Source organism: Blennius ocellaris (assembly GCF_963422515.1).
Source record: "Blennius ocellaris genome assembly, chromosome: 8".
NCBI classification, from domain to species: domain Eukaryota; kingdom Metazoa; phylum Chordata; class Actinopteri; order Blenniiformes; family Blenniidae; genus Blennius; species Blennius ocellaris.
Window position 1 is genome coordinate 9,228,330 of NC_137657.1, and position 19,938 is coordinate 9,248,267.

At 44.4% G+C, this 19,938-nt stretch overlaps 1 protein-coding gene across 1 annotated transcript in view; it reads left to right on the forward strand.

Annotated features, from left to right (window-relative positions):
* osbpl3b (oxysterol binding protein-like 3b) overlaps positions 1–19,938 on the forward strand; it is a 34,318-nt gene that overhangs the window by 7,021 nt on the left and 7,359 nt on the right. The window contains exons 2-12 of the mRNA XM_080500646.1: positions 8,465–8,615; positions 11,050–11,166; positions 11,821–11,874; positions 12,195–12,308; positions 12,560–12,724; positions 12,937–13,051; positions 15,334–15,437; positions 15,698–15,790; positions 15,880–16,039; positions 17,058–17,188; positions 19,344–19,481. Of these exons, the coding sequence (XP_080356772.1) occupies positions 8,523–8,615; positions 11,050–11,166; positions 11,821–11,874; positions 12,195–12,308; positions 12,560–12,724; positions 12,937–13,051; positions 15,334–15,437; positions 15,698–15,790; positions 15,880–16,039; positions 17,058–17,188; positions 19,344–19,481 (1,284 nt within the window). The 5' untranslated portion in view covers positions 8,465–8,522. The remainder of the gene's footprint in view (positions 1–8,464; positions 8,616–11,049; positions 11,167–11,820; positions 11,875–12,194; positions 12,309–12,559; positions 12,725–12,936; positions 13,052–15,333; positions 15,438–15,697; positions 15,791–15,879; positions 16,040–17,057; positions 17,189–19,343; positions 19,482–19,938) is intronic.

Here is a 19,938-nt window from a genome sequence, read left to right on the forward strand (position 1 = left end):
CATTGTCCTGAGAAATTGTTGTTCTGTTTTTCTGTAATGAAATAAGAAGGACGAAGTGGCATTTCTCCAACAAGATAATGCACAGCTGTAATACGATTATTGCTATTAAAGTAGTAACTTTTCGATGCAGCCCAGAGTGTCTTCTGTTTGGTACAGCAATCAGAAAATAGTTGGTGATGAGTGATGAGCGTGTTCGTTACAAATCCGATTCTGACTAGTTTATCCCGCAGAGGAAAATAAAAGGCAATTAAAGTTAGGGTTAGCAAGGGTTTATTGGTTTAGTGGTATGGATAGATGGACAGCATTAGAGGAAAGGTAAATGACTCCGTGCTTTACCGGATTGTGTTTTGTTGCTAAAGAGCTTTGAATTGAGAGGGATGAGCCGTCAGAGAGTCGGTGGTGGACTGCAGAGATAAGGCGGTTACCACAACAGCGTGTCAGGTGCGTTGTGTATACACAGGCCATTTGTTCTGTCACCTTTAGGCAGATTGTTCCCGAGCCGGAAAGATCAGAGACAAGCTCACAGCTGGGGGGGGGGGGGGGGGGGGGGGGGGGTTCACCTGCAGGACAAGGTTAAATCAACATTTTCATCAAATCAAGAAAAGTGATCGCTTTAGACCTTGTCCAAGTTCCATTTTCTGCTTTAAAGCTAATATGTATTATATATTATTATATTATATAATATTGTTATGATACTGTAATCCTCTCCTGAGTCTTCATGTATACATTATTTCAGAAACTGGACGTCAAAACTCTGTGAGGTATTTTATTTTCATAGCCTGGATTTGAAGCACATTTCAACTACCAGAGATAGGTCTGTCATGTAAACTAGCTTTTAATATGTTATATAAACCTGACGCTATGTTTTTAAAAGTTGTCTAAATATCAGCCGAGTTGAACTCAGTGTCCCAACTATATTTTAAAGATGACTAATTTTTCACCCGAGGCAACGTCTGCATCAAGACCAGCTTCAGGCTGGTGTCTGTTGCTGGTAATTACTCAGCACCAGCAGATTTGCTCTTTTTTTCCCCCAAAAACTGAATTTTTAGTCACACTGCTTCATTTTAATGTATTTCCAAGAAGTGGTAGTTCATCCCCTCCCTTCATCGTCGAATTACTGCGATGCATCAGCAGCCAATACGAGCTTAAGTGCTGTCATTTTTGTGCAAACATGACTCTATTTCCTAAGAAAGCTGCACAGGGAGGGGTGGGGGGGGGTTCAACCATGAGACGTTTATTCTGGTGAGTCACGTCTTAATGATGCCTGGGCAACCCGGGCCCCGGCCGGGTTGCCTGGCCGGGGCGGGCGGGTGTGGGGCCTCGGGGCCTTGGGGGCTGGGTGCCCTCCCGGTCCTGGTGGGGGTGCCCGCTGCGGCGCCGGGGGTGGGTCCTCCCTCCGCCTCCCTCCCCTCGCTGGGGCGGGGGTGGCCCCTGCTGCCGGGCTCCGGGTCTGGCTCACCCCTGATCAGGGGGAGATGGAGGGCAGTAGGGGCTCCGGGTTTGGATGGACAGCTGACTGGAGATGACCCCCGGGGGGGGGGGGGGTTTATGGGACAGGGGCCGGGTGTGTGTGTGTGTGTGTGTGTGTGTGTGTGTGTGTGGGGGGGGGGGGGGGGGTACGAGTGTGGATTGGTCTGTATGGGTAGGTGTGGGTAAGTGTCTACGTGTGTTTGTGTGTGTGGGGGGACGGTGAATGTGAGCGTAGGTGTATGTGCGTGTGGGGGTGTGTAATTTATATATAAGTATGGGTGTGTGTATGTGTATGAGAGTATGTGAGTGTGGGGGGGGGGGGGTTTACGCTCCCTAGCCGCTGGTCTCCAGCCGGGCTCGTGCCGGGCCATGCGGGTCTTAGACTCTGCTCTTCGGCCGTCGGGTGGGGTGGGGGGGCTTCCTGTCCGGGTCCTCTTGTGGTGCCTTGTCGGAGTGGGTGTTGGTCCCCGTGTTCCAGACCGGCCGCTTCGGGGTGGGGCGGGATGGCGCGGGGGGTCCAGCTGGGCTAAGTCCTAGCGACGGGGGGACCTTCTCCCTCTCAGCCCCTCCTACCTTACCATACCATACCTCATTCAACAATAGGGGCCAGTGGACGGGGCCTAGGGTGGGGGGTCCAGGCCACTTAACTGTGGTCTACCCCTCCCCCGACTTTGCGCCGCCCACAATTTTAACTACACTTAGTCACGCAGGGTCTTGAGGGGATCAGCTGGCTTTCGGGGTTCTGCCGCTGGGCAGCGGTAGAACGCCCGGGCCCCCGCTACCCCTCAATTTTAAACCGCACCCTAGACACACACATTGCACCACCTCTTCAAAACACAAATACACACATCCACATGCACCCAACACCCCACAGGGTGGAGGGGGGGGTGGGGGCTCCCCCCAGCACCTCCCGCTGTGGTCCCGCCGTGTTCCGGGGCGGGTGCGGCTGGAGTGCGGGGGGCACGCTAGCTCGGGCGTGGCACCTCCGGGGGGGCTGGGTAGTGGTCCTCCCTCCCTATTCACAGTTGGACTGGTGGAGGACGAGATCCCGTAGTGGCCTGGTGGGGGCCTGGCTGGCGGCCTGGGGAGTGGGGGGCACCCCCCTCCCAACCATATAAATGTATGTACGTATGTCTGTATATATGTAGATATGTATGTCTGTGTGTGTATGTGTATGCTTGGTGTGTGTATCTGTGTGGGTGTGTATGTATGTCTGTGTGTGTGTATGCGTATGCTTGGGTGTGAGTGTGTGGGTGGGCTGGGATTAGGTGATGGGGTGGGGGGGGGGGGTGGCTGTCCTCCGGCCGGGCCTGGCTGGGCCTTCGCTCTTCCTGGTCTGGGGGGGGGGCTGGTCTGGGGCTCGGCGGCTGGGGCCTTCTCTGTCCCGCCGGGGGTTGGGGGGGTGGTGGGGGGATGGCCCCCGGGGGTGCGGCGGGCTCCGCTGTCGGGGCCGGGGGGGCTCCCTGCCCGCGTGGCCTGGGGGCGCTGCGCTGGCCGGTCCCGGCTTGGCGGCTCGGTCGGGGCCCGGGGCTCTGCGCCCTTTATCCTTCTCCTGTGGGCCCCTCTGGCCTGGGGGGGGTCCTCTCTCCGCGCTCCGTCTGGTGCCTTCCGGGTTGGGGCGTGGCTCTCCGGGGGGGGCTGTCGGGGCCTCCCTGGATCCGGTGGGTCGCTGGGTGCCGGAGTGGCAGCGTCCGGCCCTGGTGGCCTTGGGCTCCGGGGTGGTGCTGCGGCCCCCCCACAACAGTTTCATTCACATCCAGAGGACAAACCACACACACACACACACACACACACACACACACACACACACACTCCCACTCCTCATTGACGAGATTGTTCTGTTAATTATCAAAACCAAGTTGTTGTCTGCTTTTGTTGTTGTTGTGTTTGTTTGTTTGTTTTATTTATTTATTTATTTATTTTTGTTCTATGTCCTTTTGCTTTTTGCTTTTGTTATAATTGTTGTCATTATTTAGGTCTTTTGCTCTGTTGTTGCTCAGGCTGGTCTTAATCTCATGGCAGTTGGAAAATATTTAGATCACTGTGGTTAATGTATTATCAAAAAAAAAAAAAAAAAAAACAATTGTATGTAGCACTAACAAGGGTATTGTATGTATTTTGTATTTTGTATTTTTTGTATTTATTTTGTTTCACCAAGCCTTTCTCTGTCTCTCCTCTCCTCTCCTCTCCTCTATCCTCTCACCCCAACCGGTCCGCAGAATGCCGCCACCTCTGAGTCTGGTTTCTGCAAAGGTTTCTCCTTGTTGAGGGAGTTTTTCCTTTCCACAGTCGCAAACACACCTGCTTGCTCATGTGGATATGTTGGGCTTTTCTATTTTCTCTATAACAGCAAATTGGAATGACTGTAAAGTATTTAAAAATAATAAAAAAAAAAAAAAAAAAAAAAAAAAAAAAAATGATGCCTGAAAGCCTGTTATGCTTGTCGGCCCCCTTTGGCAGACTCTGGAGACAGTGGAGGGGCGCAGTAACATCTGCAACATGAACTGCAGATGAGATGTAATAGAGGGCTTTCAGCTCCTGTCAGTGTGGTGAGTGCGGCTTGCAGGGACATTAAGCCGTCCATAACTTCAATTGAGACGGAGTGCTGACCAAGGAAGTGTTGACAGTTCTGTGGTACGCCTTCAAATTTACTAAAGCTGGTGAGTTGAAGTTCTATTTAATGGTCCACGCTGACTTTGACAAGGCAGAAATCTCGGGTGTGGTGTAATTTATCAAACACCTGTCGACAATTACGCTGATCAGGTGTAATTGGTAAGATAAGGCGATTAAACGCAGATTATTTATTAATGGATGTGATTTATTAGGCAGCAATAAATAAAGCAAGTTGACATTTGGTCCTTGACGTGTTCGAAGCATAAAAATCCAAATAGACTGAGACGCGACAGCTCCACCGCTTCGGTGCTCTTATGTTCTTGTTCCCAGAAAGTATTTACCAAAAGTGGTCCATTCGGGAAAAATAGGAGAAGCAGCGACTCTCTAATTGGTCAGACTAATTCACAGGAGGGAGTGGATCCAACTGATGAGCCACTATAGTCCAAACCGCTGTAGAAGTTCATGCTGGATACTGATGAGGCAGCAGACGGAGAGATCTAAATAATAATAGCCAGGTTTTGATTATGTAACAACCATGAACAGACAATATGGACTATTTGTATGTTAAGTGCTCCTTATCAGTGCACCAACATGTGACCCACTACATGTTGGTACACTTACTTTCATTCTGTCAAATTGGCTGTGAGGATGACTGTACGGCCCAGGAAGTGTCCTGTGAGTCACACTCAGCTATATTAGGATTATGAACAAATATACTCATTGTGTTCTTGATTTCACTGTTATTAACTGTGTCATGGTTTCAAGAATAGCAACATGTACACATACAGTACATCATTTGAGACAGAGCAATGGTTGTTACATAATTCCATCAGAAAAAGATGTTTTCCCATCAAGTCCAAACCAGGATTGAGCAGAACTGAGGAGATCATTTGCAAATGTTTTATTGTTGTTAAGTGTTTTTTTTCTCTAAATAAAATCACTGAATATTGATTAGTTTTAGCAGATCAATTCAGTTTCTCCTCCTTCAGATTTTTAACACAAGACAAAAGGTCTGAAGAAATCACATTTCTATTAAATACTGTAATCTTATATCCCAAATAGATATTCAGAAAACCAAATAATATAGACATCGCTCTCCCATTCTTGGCTTTACAGCAGATCATTTCGTAAAAGCACACTTAAAACAGAGTAAACCACCGATGGAAGGAAAGGGGGACGTTCTGTGGCAGTTGCACCGTCAGTCGAATTTCCCCTGAGTGAGAAAACTTTCAAGCCCCTGCTGGTTAAACATCTGTCTCATCCAAGTGTCACGCTGGCTTCTCATCACAGGACAATCCTGAGTACCAGCCACCCACACTTAACTGGAATATTAAAAAGACTGCAGTCACCTCTCCACACACAAACTGTTGAGCTGGTTCACGTGTTTCTGACATTATGGAAATCAGATTTATAATCAACTCATCAAGAAATTAACAAGCAGATCCGTTGATAATGAATTTAATCAGCTGACGCAGATGCGATTCTTTGGAAATGTCATTGATTCAGTCATTGATTCAGATGCACAAATGGTATTTTCTTATGTCCCTCGTCAAAGATAGCGACAGTACATGTGTCTTTCTGTGCCGGAGCGTTCATCACGCGTTGATGACTGCAGGACTTTGCGTCTGGTTCGTGTTTATCTTTTGTCTTTTCAACACACAGGACAAACATGCATGACTGCTCTGAACGACAACTTCACTTCCTGCCTCTGTGTTATGTGTTTTTGCATATTCATGACTTTTTTTCTATTTTCCTATCCGTACACGACAGCACTAAATGTCAAGCGGTGTAAAAAAATTTTTATCCTTGGTGATTGTTGGCTTTACCCCATGACACAGCTCGTCTGCTAACGAATACAGCGTTATTGCAATCGTTTGCTATTATTTAGCCCAAGTTTTTGTGAGAAGAGGTCATTTACTGGATCTCTGGCGTCCGTTACTGCTGTCACCCTGGTGAAAGTCTGAGAAGTGGCGTTGTATAAGAAGAAAGGGCCACCTGACGCACACACAGTGAGACGGACCTGTGCGGAGCTGGTGTGAATCAGTGGAAAGTGCATGAATAAATCATAGAAGACGGTGAGGGAGTAGAGAATAGATAGATATACTGTTATATAGGTTACATGCTGTGCTTTATAAATCACAACTGGATGTCGCTTTGCCTGACCGGGGTTAGATCACGGCGTTCAGCGATAATTGAGCTTCAGCATGCACAAGATATGCTGTCCATTGGGAGATCTTGTGTGCCACAAGCCTCTTTCATCCATTGTTGTGCTTTGCTCGGTGGTTTCACATGACCACTGTTTGTGTCTGTCCCACACGAGGGGCTGTGGCCATTATGCGGCGCGAAGCCTGCCTGCACATCCAGAGGAGGTAATGTGATTAACCTTGCCGCCGCTTTATTCTCAACACATGCTGTTGTGTGTGATGCATGCCAGGAGGAAACAGCTGCATTCCAACTCCACAAAAAAAATCCAATCAGGAGGACCACACGGTCAAGGAGACCTGCTGAAGTTCACATGTCACAATGGATCACATTGGGGGGATAAAAGGTGAATAAAGTGACTCTGAATGTGTCGTGGTTGTTGGTACCAATTGGGTGGTCGAGCTTTTTTTTGTTTTAAATTTTAGCGTCTGAGATTTCAGACTTCTGAAGTATCCAGAGAGAGTGTAGTGATGAGCTGCAGTATCATGGCAATGTGAAGAAACAGTCAGTATGAGTAAATACGGTGCATTAAACGTTTTCATGTGGTTCAATTTGTCTTCTCTGCGTGGAGTTTCTATGTTCTCTCCGGGAGGTCTGACTGTCCAGAAATGTGTTTGTTAGATTGATTGTTGCCCAGCGACATCTGATGTCTGGTGCGAATCGTCTCAAATTCTCTGACTCCAAGCATAGTTACCATTAAAGGAGACGAGCTGCAGCGACAACATTGACAGAGACCCGCTCATCCAGATATTATCAAGGGTTTTTCCTTTTCTCTGTGTAAATTTAGTACTTTCAGACATGGGTTGTCATTTAGCGAATATCGAGAAAATAACTTCAATCCAGCTGCAATAAGAAAACTTGCGGCTTGTGTCGCAGCCTCTCTCTCTGACGTACCTTTAACACATGAATAACCGCAGACCGAATGGTCCTTAAAGTCAGTGCTGCTGCGCAGCCTCAGTAAAACTGCAGTGCTGTTTGTTCCCATGCAGACAACAAGATTTACACAAACACACCCCGGTGCCTGGTGGTGGATCAGCCTCGCGCACTGTGACAGACTGCCACTCACATCGCATTAGCAGAATGTAGTTTTATGTGCTGATGTGGTGGGCCAGACGCATCATGTTAATTGGACTGTGTGTCGTGTGGCGGTTGAATGAAGGTTGCCATTTCCTAAAGAGGCCCAATTATTTTCATGCTCTGTTGATGTTATCACGTCTCACTGATGATCTCACATCTCACTGCATCTTCACGTGACACTTGGTGCGCCGTCACCGCGCCGTTCGGAGAGTCATATCTGCCGTCACTCATTTTCATTCAAGTACTGAGCCACAATGCACTCCCACGACACACTAAATCTGACATGATTTTGTGTACTTCACTGATTTTGATTATCCATTCATTGTATGTTTCTGTCAATCCATTTATCCAAGTTATGGTCCAGAGTGCTTGAGCTGGAAACAGCCTATCAGCAGGTCACACAACTGCAGTCTATCACGGGCAGACAAACAATCACACACACATTCACACCTACAGGGATTTTACAGTCAACAATTAGCCCGTAACGTGTGTTTTCGGACTGTGGGAGTGAAAAATGAGTCACGAGAGAAAATGCAAACAAAAAGGCCTCAAACCTCAAACCAAGGATGTTGTCACCATGACGTGAGTGCTAGAAAACCTATTTACTCATGATCAAAACACTTTTTTGCTCAAAAAGTCCAAAGTTTGCATTTTATCCCCATGAATTAATAAAAGGGGAACTTGATATTGATGGGTATTTTTTCATTAACCCATAAGGTGATCGATTTAACACTATAAAACTAAAGTAAAGCTCTGAATGTGTCTTCCAACGCCGCTGTTCTGATTTATACCATCCATAAATGCTGATAATCCATCACTCCATTAAAGAGTAAGATATGAATTATTTAACCTGTGGTTCCCTTTATTTTCCATCAGATTTATGTCCTCCAGTCCCGTCTGTTTGCTGAGAACTCGGCTTTTCTCTACATCCTGCATCTCCTTCGACACAAAAGCGGAACAACTAATCACTCCAAATAACCTAATGTATTTTTCAGTGAGCGCTAAAAGGCTTTCAGACAACTTGCCCACTCACATCATCTTTGTCTCCACCCTTTCCTTCCCCTGACACCCGCCTGCTCCACCTCATCCGCTCTGGGCGAAGGGATGGAGTTCCTCGGACGTCAGGTGTAGCCCGCACTGGCAGAACCGTCTGCGGCGCCATGGGCTCGGAGGAGCGCAGCTCGGCAATGTCACAGAAGATCTCCCTGTCACGCAGCAACAGCAGCTCCTCGTCCAAGCATGACAGCCGACAGGTACGGTAACACACACTTATGTTACGCTGACAGAACATTTCCCTGCTTCATGGGGAAGTAAAAGAGCTGTGCTGTTTGTTTGTTTTTATTTATTTTCTGTATTTAAATGCAGCAAACCGATCTCATGCAGTGACGACTAAAGTCTCCCAAAAGCACAGATATGTTGTTGGGTGCATTTTGCCTGTATTGAAAAAAGAAAAAAGAAAAAAAATCATCGGACAGAAGATAAATGTGGGAAAAGAGAGCAGGGGATTGAGGGTAAAGGTCCAGCCACCTGGGATGTTCGTGCTCACAGCATCTCCACCCATGTGGTATGTTCCCGAACAACTTCACTGTGTGTTCATGTGGGAAACCTTTTTTTTTTTTTCCCAGAGAAAATTCCCATCACTTCCTATGTATGCAAGCATGCCGTTCTCTCCAAATATGGACAATATTAATTAGCTTGGCATAACGAAAAATGCAGTTCTGCACCGGCACCCTCAAAGGTCAATCTCTCACGCACTCCATAGAAAATATTTACTCTGTTGACTAAACAGTTTTTGAATTTGCTTCGAGCATTTATCTGAAGATTCATTTATTTTTCATCGCCCGCAACAGCTTTGTTGTAATAAAGTTCATTGATACAGAACATCTGAGCGAAACAGCAGACAAATTGGAACGGTTTTAGAAATAATTAACAACTTTAAGTCTCACGGGGCTGAATCTCCCTCAAGCTTTATTTCGGTGACTCAAGGCAGCCCAATGTTGTTGGAACTGCAATAAGATTAAATCACTAAGTGATCACTTAATGAGTTTCCTCTTTCATACTCTGGCCCGCTGAATGAACTGTATTTGGCAGAGAATAAATGCTTGGATTTTCAACTCAAACTACAAACTCAGTCTTGTCTGACCCTTGACTGGTTGAATTTTAACTTCCAATGAACACAGACAGCAACATCCTGGACATTAATGCATTTGACATTGATGAGGTTGAGCCTCCACCATCTCAAGGTCCGCAAACTGTAGAATACGTTTTAAAGCGCTCAATATTTTAAATTATTTCATACTAAGAGTCATCCTTATAAACACGGTCTTGTTGATGCTTATGTCAAAGCTTTTCTTCCTGAAAGCGTCTCCTGACCTTGAAAAGAAATTGCCTGGCAGTGTGTGCCAGTGACTCACAGTGAGACTTTGTCAGAGGAGAAGCTGTGATGAGCTGTGAAAAAAAAAAAATCCCAGAAGCCACGCCTTTGTCCTCCCCCCTTTCAGATATCTGGGTTTATTTTAGGTGGCCTCACCTCCAGCGTTTATCCTCCGTGTCTGATACAGTTTGATAAGCCGGACGTGTTATTTTGGTGGGACAGTCAGGGACGTACTGAGACAACAAACTGAGAGTGACCTCAAACCTCTGCCAAGAACCCAAAATCCCTCGTTGGATGAAAGGAAATTGCCCCAACAAAATAAAATCAGTTTCTGACTATTTTTATTATTTATTTATTTTTAATATTAATGACTCATTACAAACTTTGTGCAATCGTGCAAAAAATGGACTCTAATTTCCAAAAGCCGAAGGTGATTTTCTCTGCTTGGTCATTAAGGGTATTCCTCTTCCATCCAGCCGTCTTTTACACTGCTCTATGCATGACTGGGTCAGGCTGCAGCCAATCCCAGATGAATAGACATGACAGCAGGCCACGTCCTGGACGAGACACCAGGGAAAATGCAGAAGACAGACAATCACATGAAGAACATGCAAACTCCACACAAGAAAGCCAGCCAAGCCCAAACCACACTGGACACTCATGCGGTTGAAAAGCAACACGCATGATGAGCAAAAAGACAATAAAACATAGAAGATTTTGTTCGCCAACAGAGGAATTGATGAATTGCTTTACCAGTGATTTAAACCTAAAAGCCGTATAAATCATAAATAATGAAAGACTGTCAGAGCCCAGAGAAAAGTCAGTAAATCCTCTGTTTTATACTGTTTATCCTGCATCCCTGGAATCCCCACTACTGAAGTACATGACAGCTATGTGGATCAGTTCATGATGAAATATAATCTTAATCTCTGTATCTGAGGAGGATTTGGGCTGAACCGTTATAATCTCAGTCAGGAAATCTTTTTTTTCAAAGTGAGATTAAACAGGTAGGCTAATATTGTGCAAAAGGAACCATGAAGGGAAAATGGTCCGTAAACTCGCTTGCCGGACACCTGGACATCATACGTAAACTGGATTTCCCCTCAGCAGTAAATCTTTCACATTTTACTTTGTGACTGATTGACGCCAGATGGAAATGAGGCAGCAAATATAAACCACATCAGCAGCTACAAATTACAATATGCTTTTGGGCTCACGCTGTGCTTGACTGTGTTTGATTTGTGTTAGGAAAATAAAACTGACAGCAACCTCCGTCTGCATGTGCATTACCGTTTTGATACCTGTGCCCACAGGACAGCTGGGAAATCGTGGAGGGCCTGCGCGGCGGCTTCAGCAGCATGCTGGAGCCACAGAAACAGGAGGGCTACATGCTCAAGAGGAGAAAGTGGCCCATGAAGGGCTGGCATAAGGTACGACTCCTTGCCGGGTCCTGAAATGACCTCAGACTTGTCTCTCAGAGTGGCAAACTTCAGGACAACGACGCGTCACTTTGATTTCCCGATTTTTACATCCGCGTTTTTAAGTTTCCCTTCACAAAATCTGCTACCGTGACTCATTTGTGTTTTAAACGAATTGAATTAGCTGATGCGGCTGAAGGATTTCACCAGCAGAGGAGTCACATGTGACCCGGGTCAGCGCCGCTTTACACTCTGTCTAAAAGCTTTTTTTTTTTCCCCCGGATGGTGATGTGTAGATGTCTTGGTGTTCCCCTCAGATGCATTAGCTGATGGTTTGTTGGTTCTACTAGAGCTGTATACATTTAGTATTGACTTGCAGTCAGAGCTCTTCGGGCCTCTGTGATTTTGATGTGCAGTAAGAGCACTGACAATTGCATTTAAAAATAGAGTGCAGGAAAAAGATCACAAGGAAGCAAGAGGAAGGTTGATGAAGGCAGACAGTTGCAGGGGGGATGACAGACATCTGGCTGTCAACGGTATCGACGTTCATTATCAAGATGTTGACTCTGTTGTGATCGGAGAGTCACAGCCGGGGTTTCAGACTCGCCGTCAGGGAATCCTCCAAATGCATCAGATTTGTTCATTACGGCTTTTTCCTCCTTGCAGAGATACTTTTTCTTGGACAAGGGTGTCCTCAAGTATGGCAAGTGCAGCGCTGATGTGAGTATTAACGGCTGCTGGCTGCGTGGCGTCGACCCGCCACGTTCACATAATGACAACGGACACTGTGCCTTTTGTGATGTTCTCATTAGACTGCTCACCGTGTTTCATCAAATTGTCGGCCGACATTAAAAGACGCTACCTTGCATTTTATCCACCGGTCTCAGATGATTATCAAACAGCTATGCAAAGAGTCAGCTCTCCTGTTTTTTTTGCAGGATCAATCAAGAGATTAATATTTCATTTTTTAAAACCGTCCAGTGTTTTACTGTGTTCTCGGGCCTGTCCGGCCGGCTCATTATGCTGACTTTGCTCTGCAGATTGAGAAAGGAAAACTGCACGGTTGCATTGACGTGGGTCTCTCTGTCATGGCCATTAAGAAGAAAGCCAAGTGCATTGATCTGGACGCTGAGGAAAACATCTATCACCTGAAGGTAAACTGTGAGGCTAATCTATGTTGGGTCACAGAAACGAGGAATATATTCCGATTATTCTGTTTTAACCGATATAACTATTACGAACATCGGAGCGATTTGCAAATGGATTTGTCCTGTGTGTGTCTGTTGGTGGCGGAAAGCGCTCGCGCCGCCACTCTCCACCTGTACGTGTGTTTCTGCTGACACGCCTGCTGCGTCTCCGTTGTCCTTGTGTTGGTTTCCGACGGGTGGTGGTGTCTGCTTTGCAGATTAAGTCACAGGAGCTGTTTGATGAATGGGTTTCCAAGCTGCGTCACCATCGGCTCTATCGGCAAAATGAGATTGCCATGTACCCTAACGAGAAGTCCTTCTACTATCCCCATTACCCCTCCCCCAACTCCCCCGGCATGACGGAGGGCGCCTCTATTAGAAAGGTACATCTGAGCTCAAGGCTGACGACTGTAATCTCTTTGAAGCAAAAAAAACAACCAAAAACCTTACTTAATGTTTTCTCTTGTGTGTTTCAATGGTGATAATGACTTTCAGGATCGATATACACCAAAGCTGATATCTGTGCTGGTGCAAATATGTTGAAAGCAACTTGTTATTGGCCTGACCTTTGAGGCTATTGTCTGCTCTGCTGCAGTGCATACCCATACGCAGGCAGTCCACTGCGCCTTCTGCAGGAGTCTTTCCTCTCAGCCAGGCCAAAGTCGCTGCCTGGCTCCAGTCATCGGACGATATGGATAAATGCTCCAAAGGTGAGACGACAGCGCTGCCCCTCTCGATTCGTGCATTCGACTTTCGTCACTTAGTATCGAATGGAAGAAGCGTTTCAGTTGGTTGAAATACAAGCGTGTCGGAGAAATACCAGAAACATTCAATAAACATGCTACATAAATGTATGTCTCATCAATATTCAAAAGTCAAGGTAAAGAATTTCCTCTGGGAGAGACGCTGTGATTAAAAAAACTGGCATTTTGATTTAAAAAAGAATTGATATTTGATATTTATGATCAGGACGAACCTTAATTTCCAAACATAAAATTAAATGAGAGCAGATAAGTAATTTTAATAGTTTCATTTATTATTAAGTGTTTAACCTCGCGCATAAAAAAGAAAATAATAATAAAAATTATTAGTGAGGCTGTTTATCACTGACGTAGGCCTGCTTGTAAACGTGCAGAAGGAAATGTGGCGTGTTTACATTAAATTATGACAATGAAAAGGCTAAAAATATATCAATTTGTTATATTTTTGCTTTTGAGTCCAGTTGAAGAAATATAATAATAATTTTTTTTTAAATGAATAATTCAACTTTAATTATATAGCACAGGATACAACAGTTATTTCATGGCACTTTTACAGTTAAAACCCAGAAGAGTGTTAAATATAAACAATGATCCAGTTTGACTTCCATTCAGCAGCTCTAAGACATTTCTACTTTGGTAATATCTTTATTATTAGTATTGGAGCAATATCTACTACGATGCTAGTGTATACTGTAGAAGTCCACAAACGTTAGGCTGGATGCTTATAGTCTTTATGGTCCCTTTTTTAACCCTTGAATGATCATTAAACAATGCTTCTGCTTCTCAGTGGTGAATTATTACATTTTAACGAGGGTCTGTTTATTTAGAGCCTCCTGCTTGCAGTAATGTTGCCACTGACAGTGAGACTCTTACTGAAAACAGCTCTTTCTGTAAATTCTATAATAATATTTGTCAATCGGTTCACTATTCTTAATACCTGTGTCTGCATGTGGTTTTCATTCTGCCAGATGAATATGATTGGCAGGCTGGTGTTGATAAAGACAGGAAGCTGTTGATTACTGAGGCACTGTTTGTCTCACTTTTCATTCATTAAGATTCTGATGATGTGCTGTCGACTTCTTCGCCTCATGGTTGAGCCTCATGAGTCTGACACTTTGGAAAAAATTCACAGCAACTCAGTCAGAAGATTGACTCTTGTCAGTCGCCCCTCGTTTTTAATATTCAAACTCCTGCGCAATTAAGCTGTGTTCACCTCCTCCACCGAAACCTGACGATAATGAGAGGAAAAGAGCCTTGCATGACAGAAATAACTGAATGAGTAATAGTACAGACTATTTTGGAGGGGGAAAAAAAAGAAAAAGTTATGCAAATATTTTGAGAATGTTCAATATTCAAGTCACATTGTTAAGCCCTTCAAATCACATCAGGAAATTGCAAACCGCGACCCTGCGGGATTACCTGGGCTCGCTGGCCGTCTGCCTTGAATCCAGCAATTCTTCAGCAGCTTGATAAAGATCAGCCGTCACTCTGATTGTTGAAACTTCTGCTCCAACTTCATGCTCTTTGTCTTGACTCATCTTCCTTTGCTTTATAAAAGATGCTTCGAGTTTGAAATAGTTGCTCTGGTGCTGCAAGATGTTTTTCAGCTTCGTCAGCATGGCTTTCACCGTTCTTTCTACTTAAAGTGAAACTTTAAAGTGACAAAATACGCATGCGTGTGTGTGTGTGTGTGTGTGTGTGTGTGTGTGTGTGTGTGTGTGTGTGTGTGTGTGTGTGTGTGTGTGTGTGTGTGTAGTAATGCTTGTGTCTATACTTTGATCTGTGCGTGCTTGCTTAGGTTTGTGTGTTAACACATTTGTATGTATGTGTATGAATAATTTGTGCGCATGTTTTTCAAGTTGTGTGCTTGTTCCCTTGCTCCCTTTGGTCCCTATGTAAATCTATGTACGCCTGTGCAACTTTATGCTCACACAAATAAGTTTGCTCCTATAATAGGCCCATAATAAACCTTTAATGTATTGCCAGTTCACAGCCTGAAGGGTTGTAAGTCACATTTTGTCTTGATACGTGGAAACTCTTCCTATGTGACACTGATGCATCACGTCTCTGTTCACGTCTCGCATATTTCTGTTTGGAGGAAGTGGTTGCTGGGTTTGTCTTCACTGGCTCAACCAGCAGGTGCAAGTTTTCGTACACTGCCCCAAGTGATAGATCGTTTCTTCAATTGTTCTCATGTTTCTGAATACCAGTCGCTGTCCTGCTCTCTGCAGACTTGTCGGTATGCGAGGCCCACCTGCTGGAGCTTAACCATCTGCTTCAGAGTATGGAAGTCCTTCATCGTACATACTCTGCTCCATCTATCCAGGCACTGCAGGTCAGCACTCAAATTTGCTTTCAGCTTCAAATGCAGATGGGTTTTGCTCATGATTGAGGCAGAATAGCACCGGGTGACTCAGAATTTTGTGCGGAATATTTCAGAATAGTTCTTGTTGCCTTCAACAGTCAGAAATATCGACCCTCTTATGCTCTGTTTTGGCAGTTGAGAACGTATTTCTTCTGAAAGCCTTTTCTTCAACGAGAAAAAAACAGATTCTTTGTCCCGATTATCAATATTTTTTTGTCATTTTTCCCCAGGCTTCTACGTTTGACAGCCCCAAAAAAGAAAAGAGACTTCCAAGAAAATGGCGCACTAAGAACTACAATAAAGATGTCAAAACAACTCTGCAGGTAGACAGCATGACGGTCGAGCATGTTCTATATATATATATATATTCTTGGCTTTATATTGAATCTTTTCAATCTCTGCTTGTCTGCAGGTACCCAGCTGCATATCTTCCGGTACCATCCGTCTCCACGCCTCCAACCCAAACCTCTCCACCGCTGCACTCGGAATCGATAAAGTCGACCCCGAGTCCCTGGATTCTGCCTTCGACGTGGCCAAGCTGCAGGAGGAATTCTGCCGCGTCGCAGCCAACTGTGCGTGAGAATCAATCCTAAGTTTGAGAAATTGTCTGAGACATTCCAGATTCGGGTGATTTTGTAAAGTTGAACTATTCAGAGAACACGAGCTTGACTTCTCTTAGTCTAGAAAGTACAATAGGAGTGAATTCTGCGGTTGGTCTATATTTACACGACACATAAACGCATTCTCTCTGCCGGGGCGGCGAACATGAACAATGTCATTCTTGTTTCTCAGTCCTGGATTGGGAGAACTCTTAGTTTGCTCTTGACACGTCATCTGGACATTTTTTTTTCTAAAAACTATTATTACTATGCGGCGTCCAGCAATTGTCATGTGATTGGTCAGAAAAGTGTGAAACATTTCACCTACTTTCACCATTTTTCCATCCCCTCCCTCCGGGTTCTGCACCACAGTGGAGGTATAAAATGTGTGGGTCATTTTATTGTTGATCTTGTCACCTTGAAAAAACAAACGTGTTGTATCCACCTTTACTCCCAAATATAGTGTCTCAAGACATCGTTCATCAGATTGATGTCTGCCTGCTTGGTGACAAAGTTGTAACAAACAGATGAACTTTAAAAGTTTTCCGATTTACACAACCCACATAGTTGTTTTTTTTTTTTTTACCTTGTTCTGTTTTTTTTAAACATCATACTTGACATAGAATAATTAGAATAACTTGTTTGAATAATTGCTTAGTAATTTTAAACTCACTCCAGGCGTTGTGTTAATTGCCAAACGTATCCAGAATTACAGAGCAGCGGATTATTGTGATGGTTTACAGTGATTCATTATCAAGTTTTTCAATCGTGCAGTATTCATTGAGGTGAATAAGAAGTGTGTGGTAAAATGAAAGTAGTTAAAATGTCGCTGTTTGATGGGCAATAGGAGGATCGTTTAGATTTCATGCTTCATGAGACGCGCGGTGTGATTGACTGCAGCTGAGTGCACTCAACTGGAGGTACATTGTTCCATAATGAATACAAATTGATCCGCGTTTAAAGCGTCCCTGTTTTTCTCCTGTTACCGCAGTGCACACGACCATGAAGTCAGCGCTGAGCTCGCTGACGTCTGAGAGGGAGAGGCTGAAGCAGTGTCTGGATCACGACTCGTGTCCCCCGACTTCACCGCAAGTTGTCAGTTTGAAGAACTCGTTAGCGGCGGTAAGTTAAAAGCAAACAAACAAAACGAAAAACCACACACACACACACACACACACACACACGCTCAGTCATCATTCACGCAAAGTCAGATGCTTCTTTGTTGGATCAGGGTTGGGTGTTCCCCCTCTCCCTTCCAGCGTTTGCTCTCCTCGTACACGCCGCCGTGTCCTCCCACGCCGCTTTTGAGGCGTGACGCACTGACGAGCCCTTCAGAGAGATTCCGAGCTACCAAAGTGCCGCCTGCCCACCTGAGCTCAACCACATTCAACAGTCATGCATCCTGTTGTTGCTGCCTCCCACCAACAGCCTTTTTTTTTTTTTAATCTTCTGTCCTCAATTACATACGTTTGTTGTCATGAAATGTGTCGGTGTTGGGGAGAGCGCAACACCATGAGAACTTGTCTGATCTCTACGCCGACACTCTGCAGGGTTTCTTGATGCCTCCTCTTCCTCACGTAGAGCTAATAGCAGCTGATGACACTCAACCGTTATAACAAGGTAAAATACTTGTTTACAAGGTAAAATACTTGTTTACAAGTTGATTTGCTGAGGATTTAGTGGAGAGGACACCAGTCTGAAACAGGGCGGATTTTGTGTGTGAAACAGGAAACTCTGTTTCAGCTTTCAGTATTCAAAGCGTTACTTGTCGGATTTGTGCAATAAACAATGTTTACGCTGGTTATTTCTCCAGGCTTTAGCCCAGAACTCTGAGCTGAGAGAGCGCCTGAGCAAGATTCATGCTGAGTCCCACATCGTAGATCCCCCACTCATAAATCTCACTGCCCCAGTGCAGGTGGGTGCAGGAATGCGGTGACTCGGTTTTTGCCATCATCATCATCATCGTCGTGACGATTATTATTATTACTATTATTATTATCCTTTTCTTTATTTTCATCCCACACAGTCTGCAAATTGCCACAGAATGAATGAGCTGTCCTTTCCTTTCACATCGAGATTCCACTCTCCACTCACCCCCTCACTCGACTCACCACAAATATATAAAAATAAAAATAATAATAAAAATAAACTGGATTTTCTGCACTGCACACTTGAGGGAACGCTGCCTTCTATTGAGTTTCTGTTTTTTGAATGAGCTTTCCCGAGCATCTGTCACTGGCTCCGGGAAAGACTTCTGACCCTGTGTGCCATTAGCCTCGTCTTAAGGACGCTCTCTGCTTCTGTAATCAGATTTGCTGACCAGCTTATGTGAGCTGATTTACTTAATTGTGTCCCTTGAAATTTGTTGAGCTCACCGGACAAAACTAATGCGCCTCCTCTGAGATTATCTGCGGGTTAATTAAGTAGCTGGGGTAATGGTGAAGAATAGATATGTGTACTCACTTCTGTGTGTGTGTGTGTGTGTGTGTGTGTGTGTGTGTGTGTGTGTGTGTGTGTGTGTGTGTGTGGTGTAGTCTTCATGTTTTCAATCGTTTGCATGTTTGTTTGTTTTTGGGTTTATTTTGTCTCCGTTGCTTCATCTCCACCTTAACTGACAATATGAGTTAAACTGCATCCCTGCCAATGTGCACGTCCCGTCCTCATTCACCTCACCGTTATTAATACATCAATATATTGCAGCGCAGTCATTATAAATGTGTCATTACTTTCATTGTATTTTGAATTTCTTGTGGTCACATTTTAATCAGATCATCAATTAATGCAATTTCAGATAAATTATTTATTTTCATTATTGGACATGATGCAAAATAAGTTATTGCTGTATGTTGATATACTACAGATGACTGTCTTTCAATATATTTATTGCACATCCTTTCTTTTCTTTTATGTTCATACACTGTGATTGTATTAAAGAGGTGCCTCTAAAAAGTTAATACCACTTGAAATTTAATTCAAATTTGGGCTTTTATGTTGTTGTTGTTTTTTTTTAATGCTGTTTAGCTCTAACTCATGAAAACCAAAAATACAACACTTTTTTTTTAATGAAAAAAGACTTTTTCAAACAATCTCATGAAAAAAAATTCTGAATGTTTTCAGTTCATGGCTTTGGAGAGTAGAAATAAGTGACAGATCAATGAAGTTTTCAGTGGATTGCATCTTTTCTTAGATGCACCTTTTACTCTAAACGACACCGTCGACAGAGATGATGCTGCCTCGTCAATGTTGTTATTATATCTGTGGAAATTGTTTCGCACAGAAACAGGACACTGTGGATGATTCCCGTCCCCTCGTGCACCAAGTGTCCAACGAGAGCAGAGCGTCAATCGCCGAGTCTTTATCCGAGTTCTTCGATGCTCAGGCGGTTCTCTTGTCAGCAAGTTCTTCTGAAAATGAGGTGAGCGTTTTTCCTGGTTGTAATGAGCCATTTTTCCTCCGAGTCGGTGACAAAACCGTTTTTTCCTCTGATGCTCAGAGCTGTAAAGTGGCGTTATCAATGTGCTTGATGTTTGGTGTCATTTATCTACGGCTGAAGGCTCCACTGCTGCTGCTGCTGCCGCCGTTTGACACGAAAAGCTTTTGAGAAATGGAGAGAGAAAAAAAAATCAATCTGGACCGACAAGTCTAACAAAACCACCAGTCGAGGATTTTATTTACTGCTCGTGATTATTTCCACTTCTGCCATCGCGTTCAACTTTTCGACAGACAATTCGGTCGTCCGCTTCACGAAGGAAATTAAAACGGTGACATGTGTTCCTGCAGCATGCCTCCTGAGGTCACAGCCAGAGTGAAGGAAATGTGGAAATCGAAATTAATTATTTTAATCTGAAAATACAGCAAAATGAGGTGCAAAG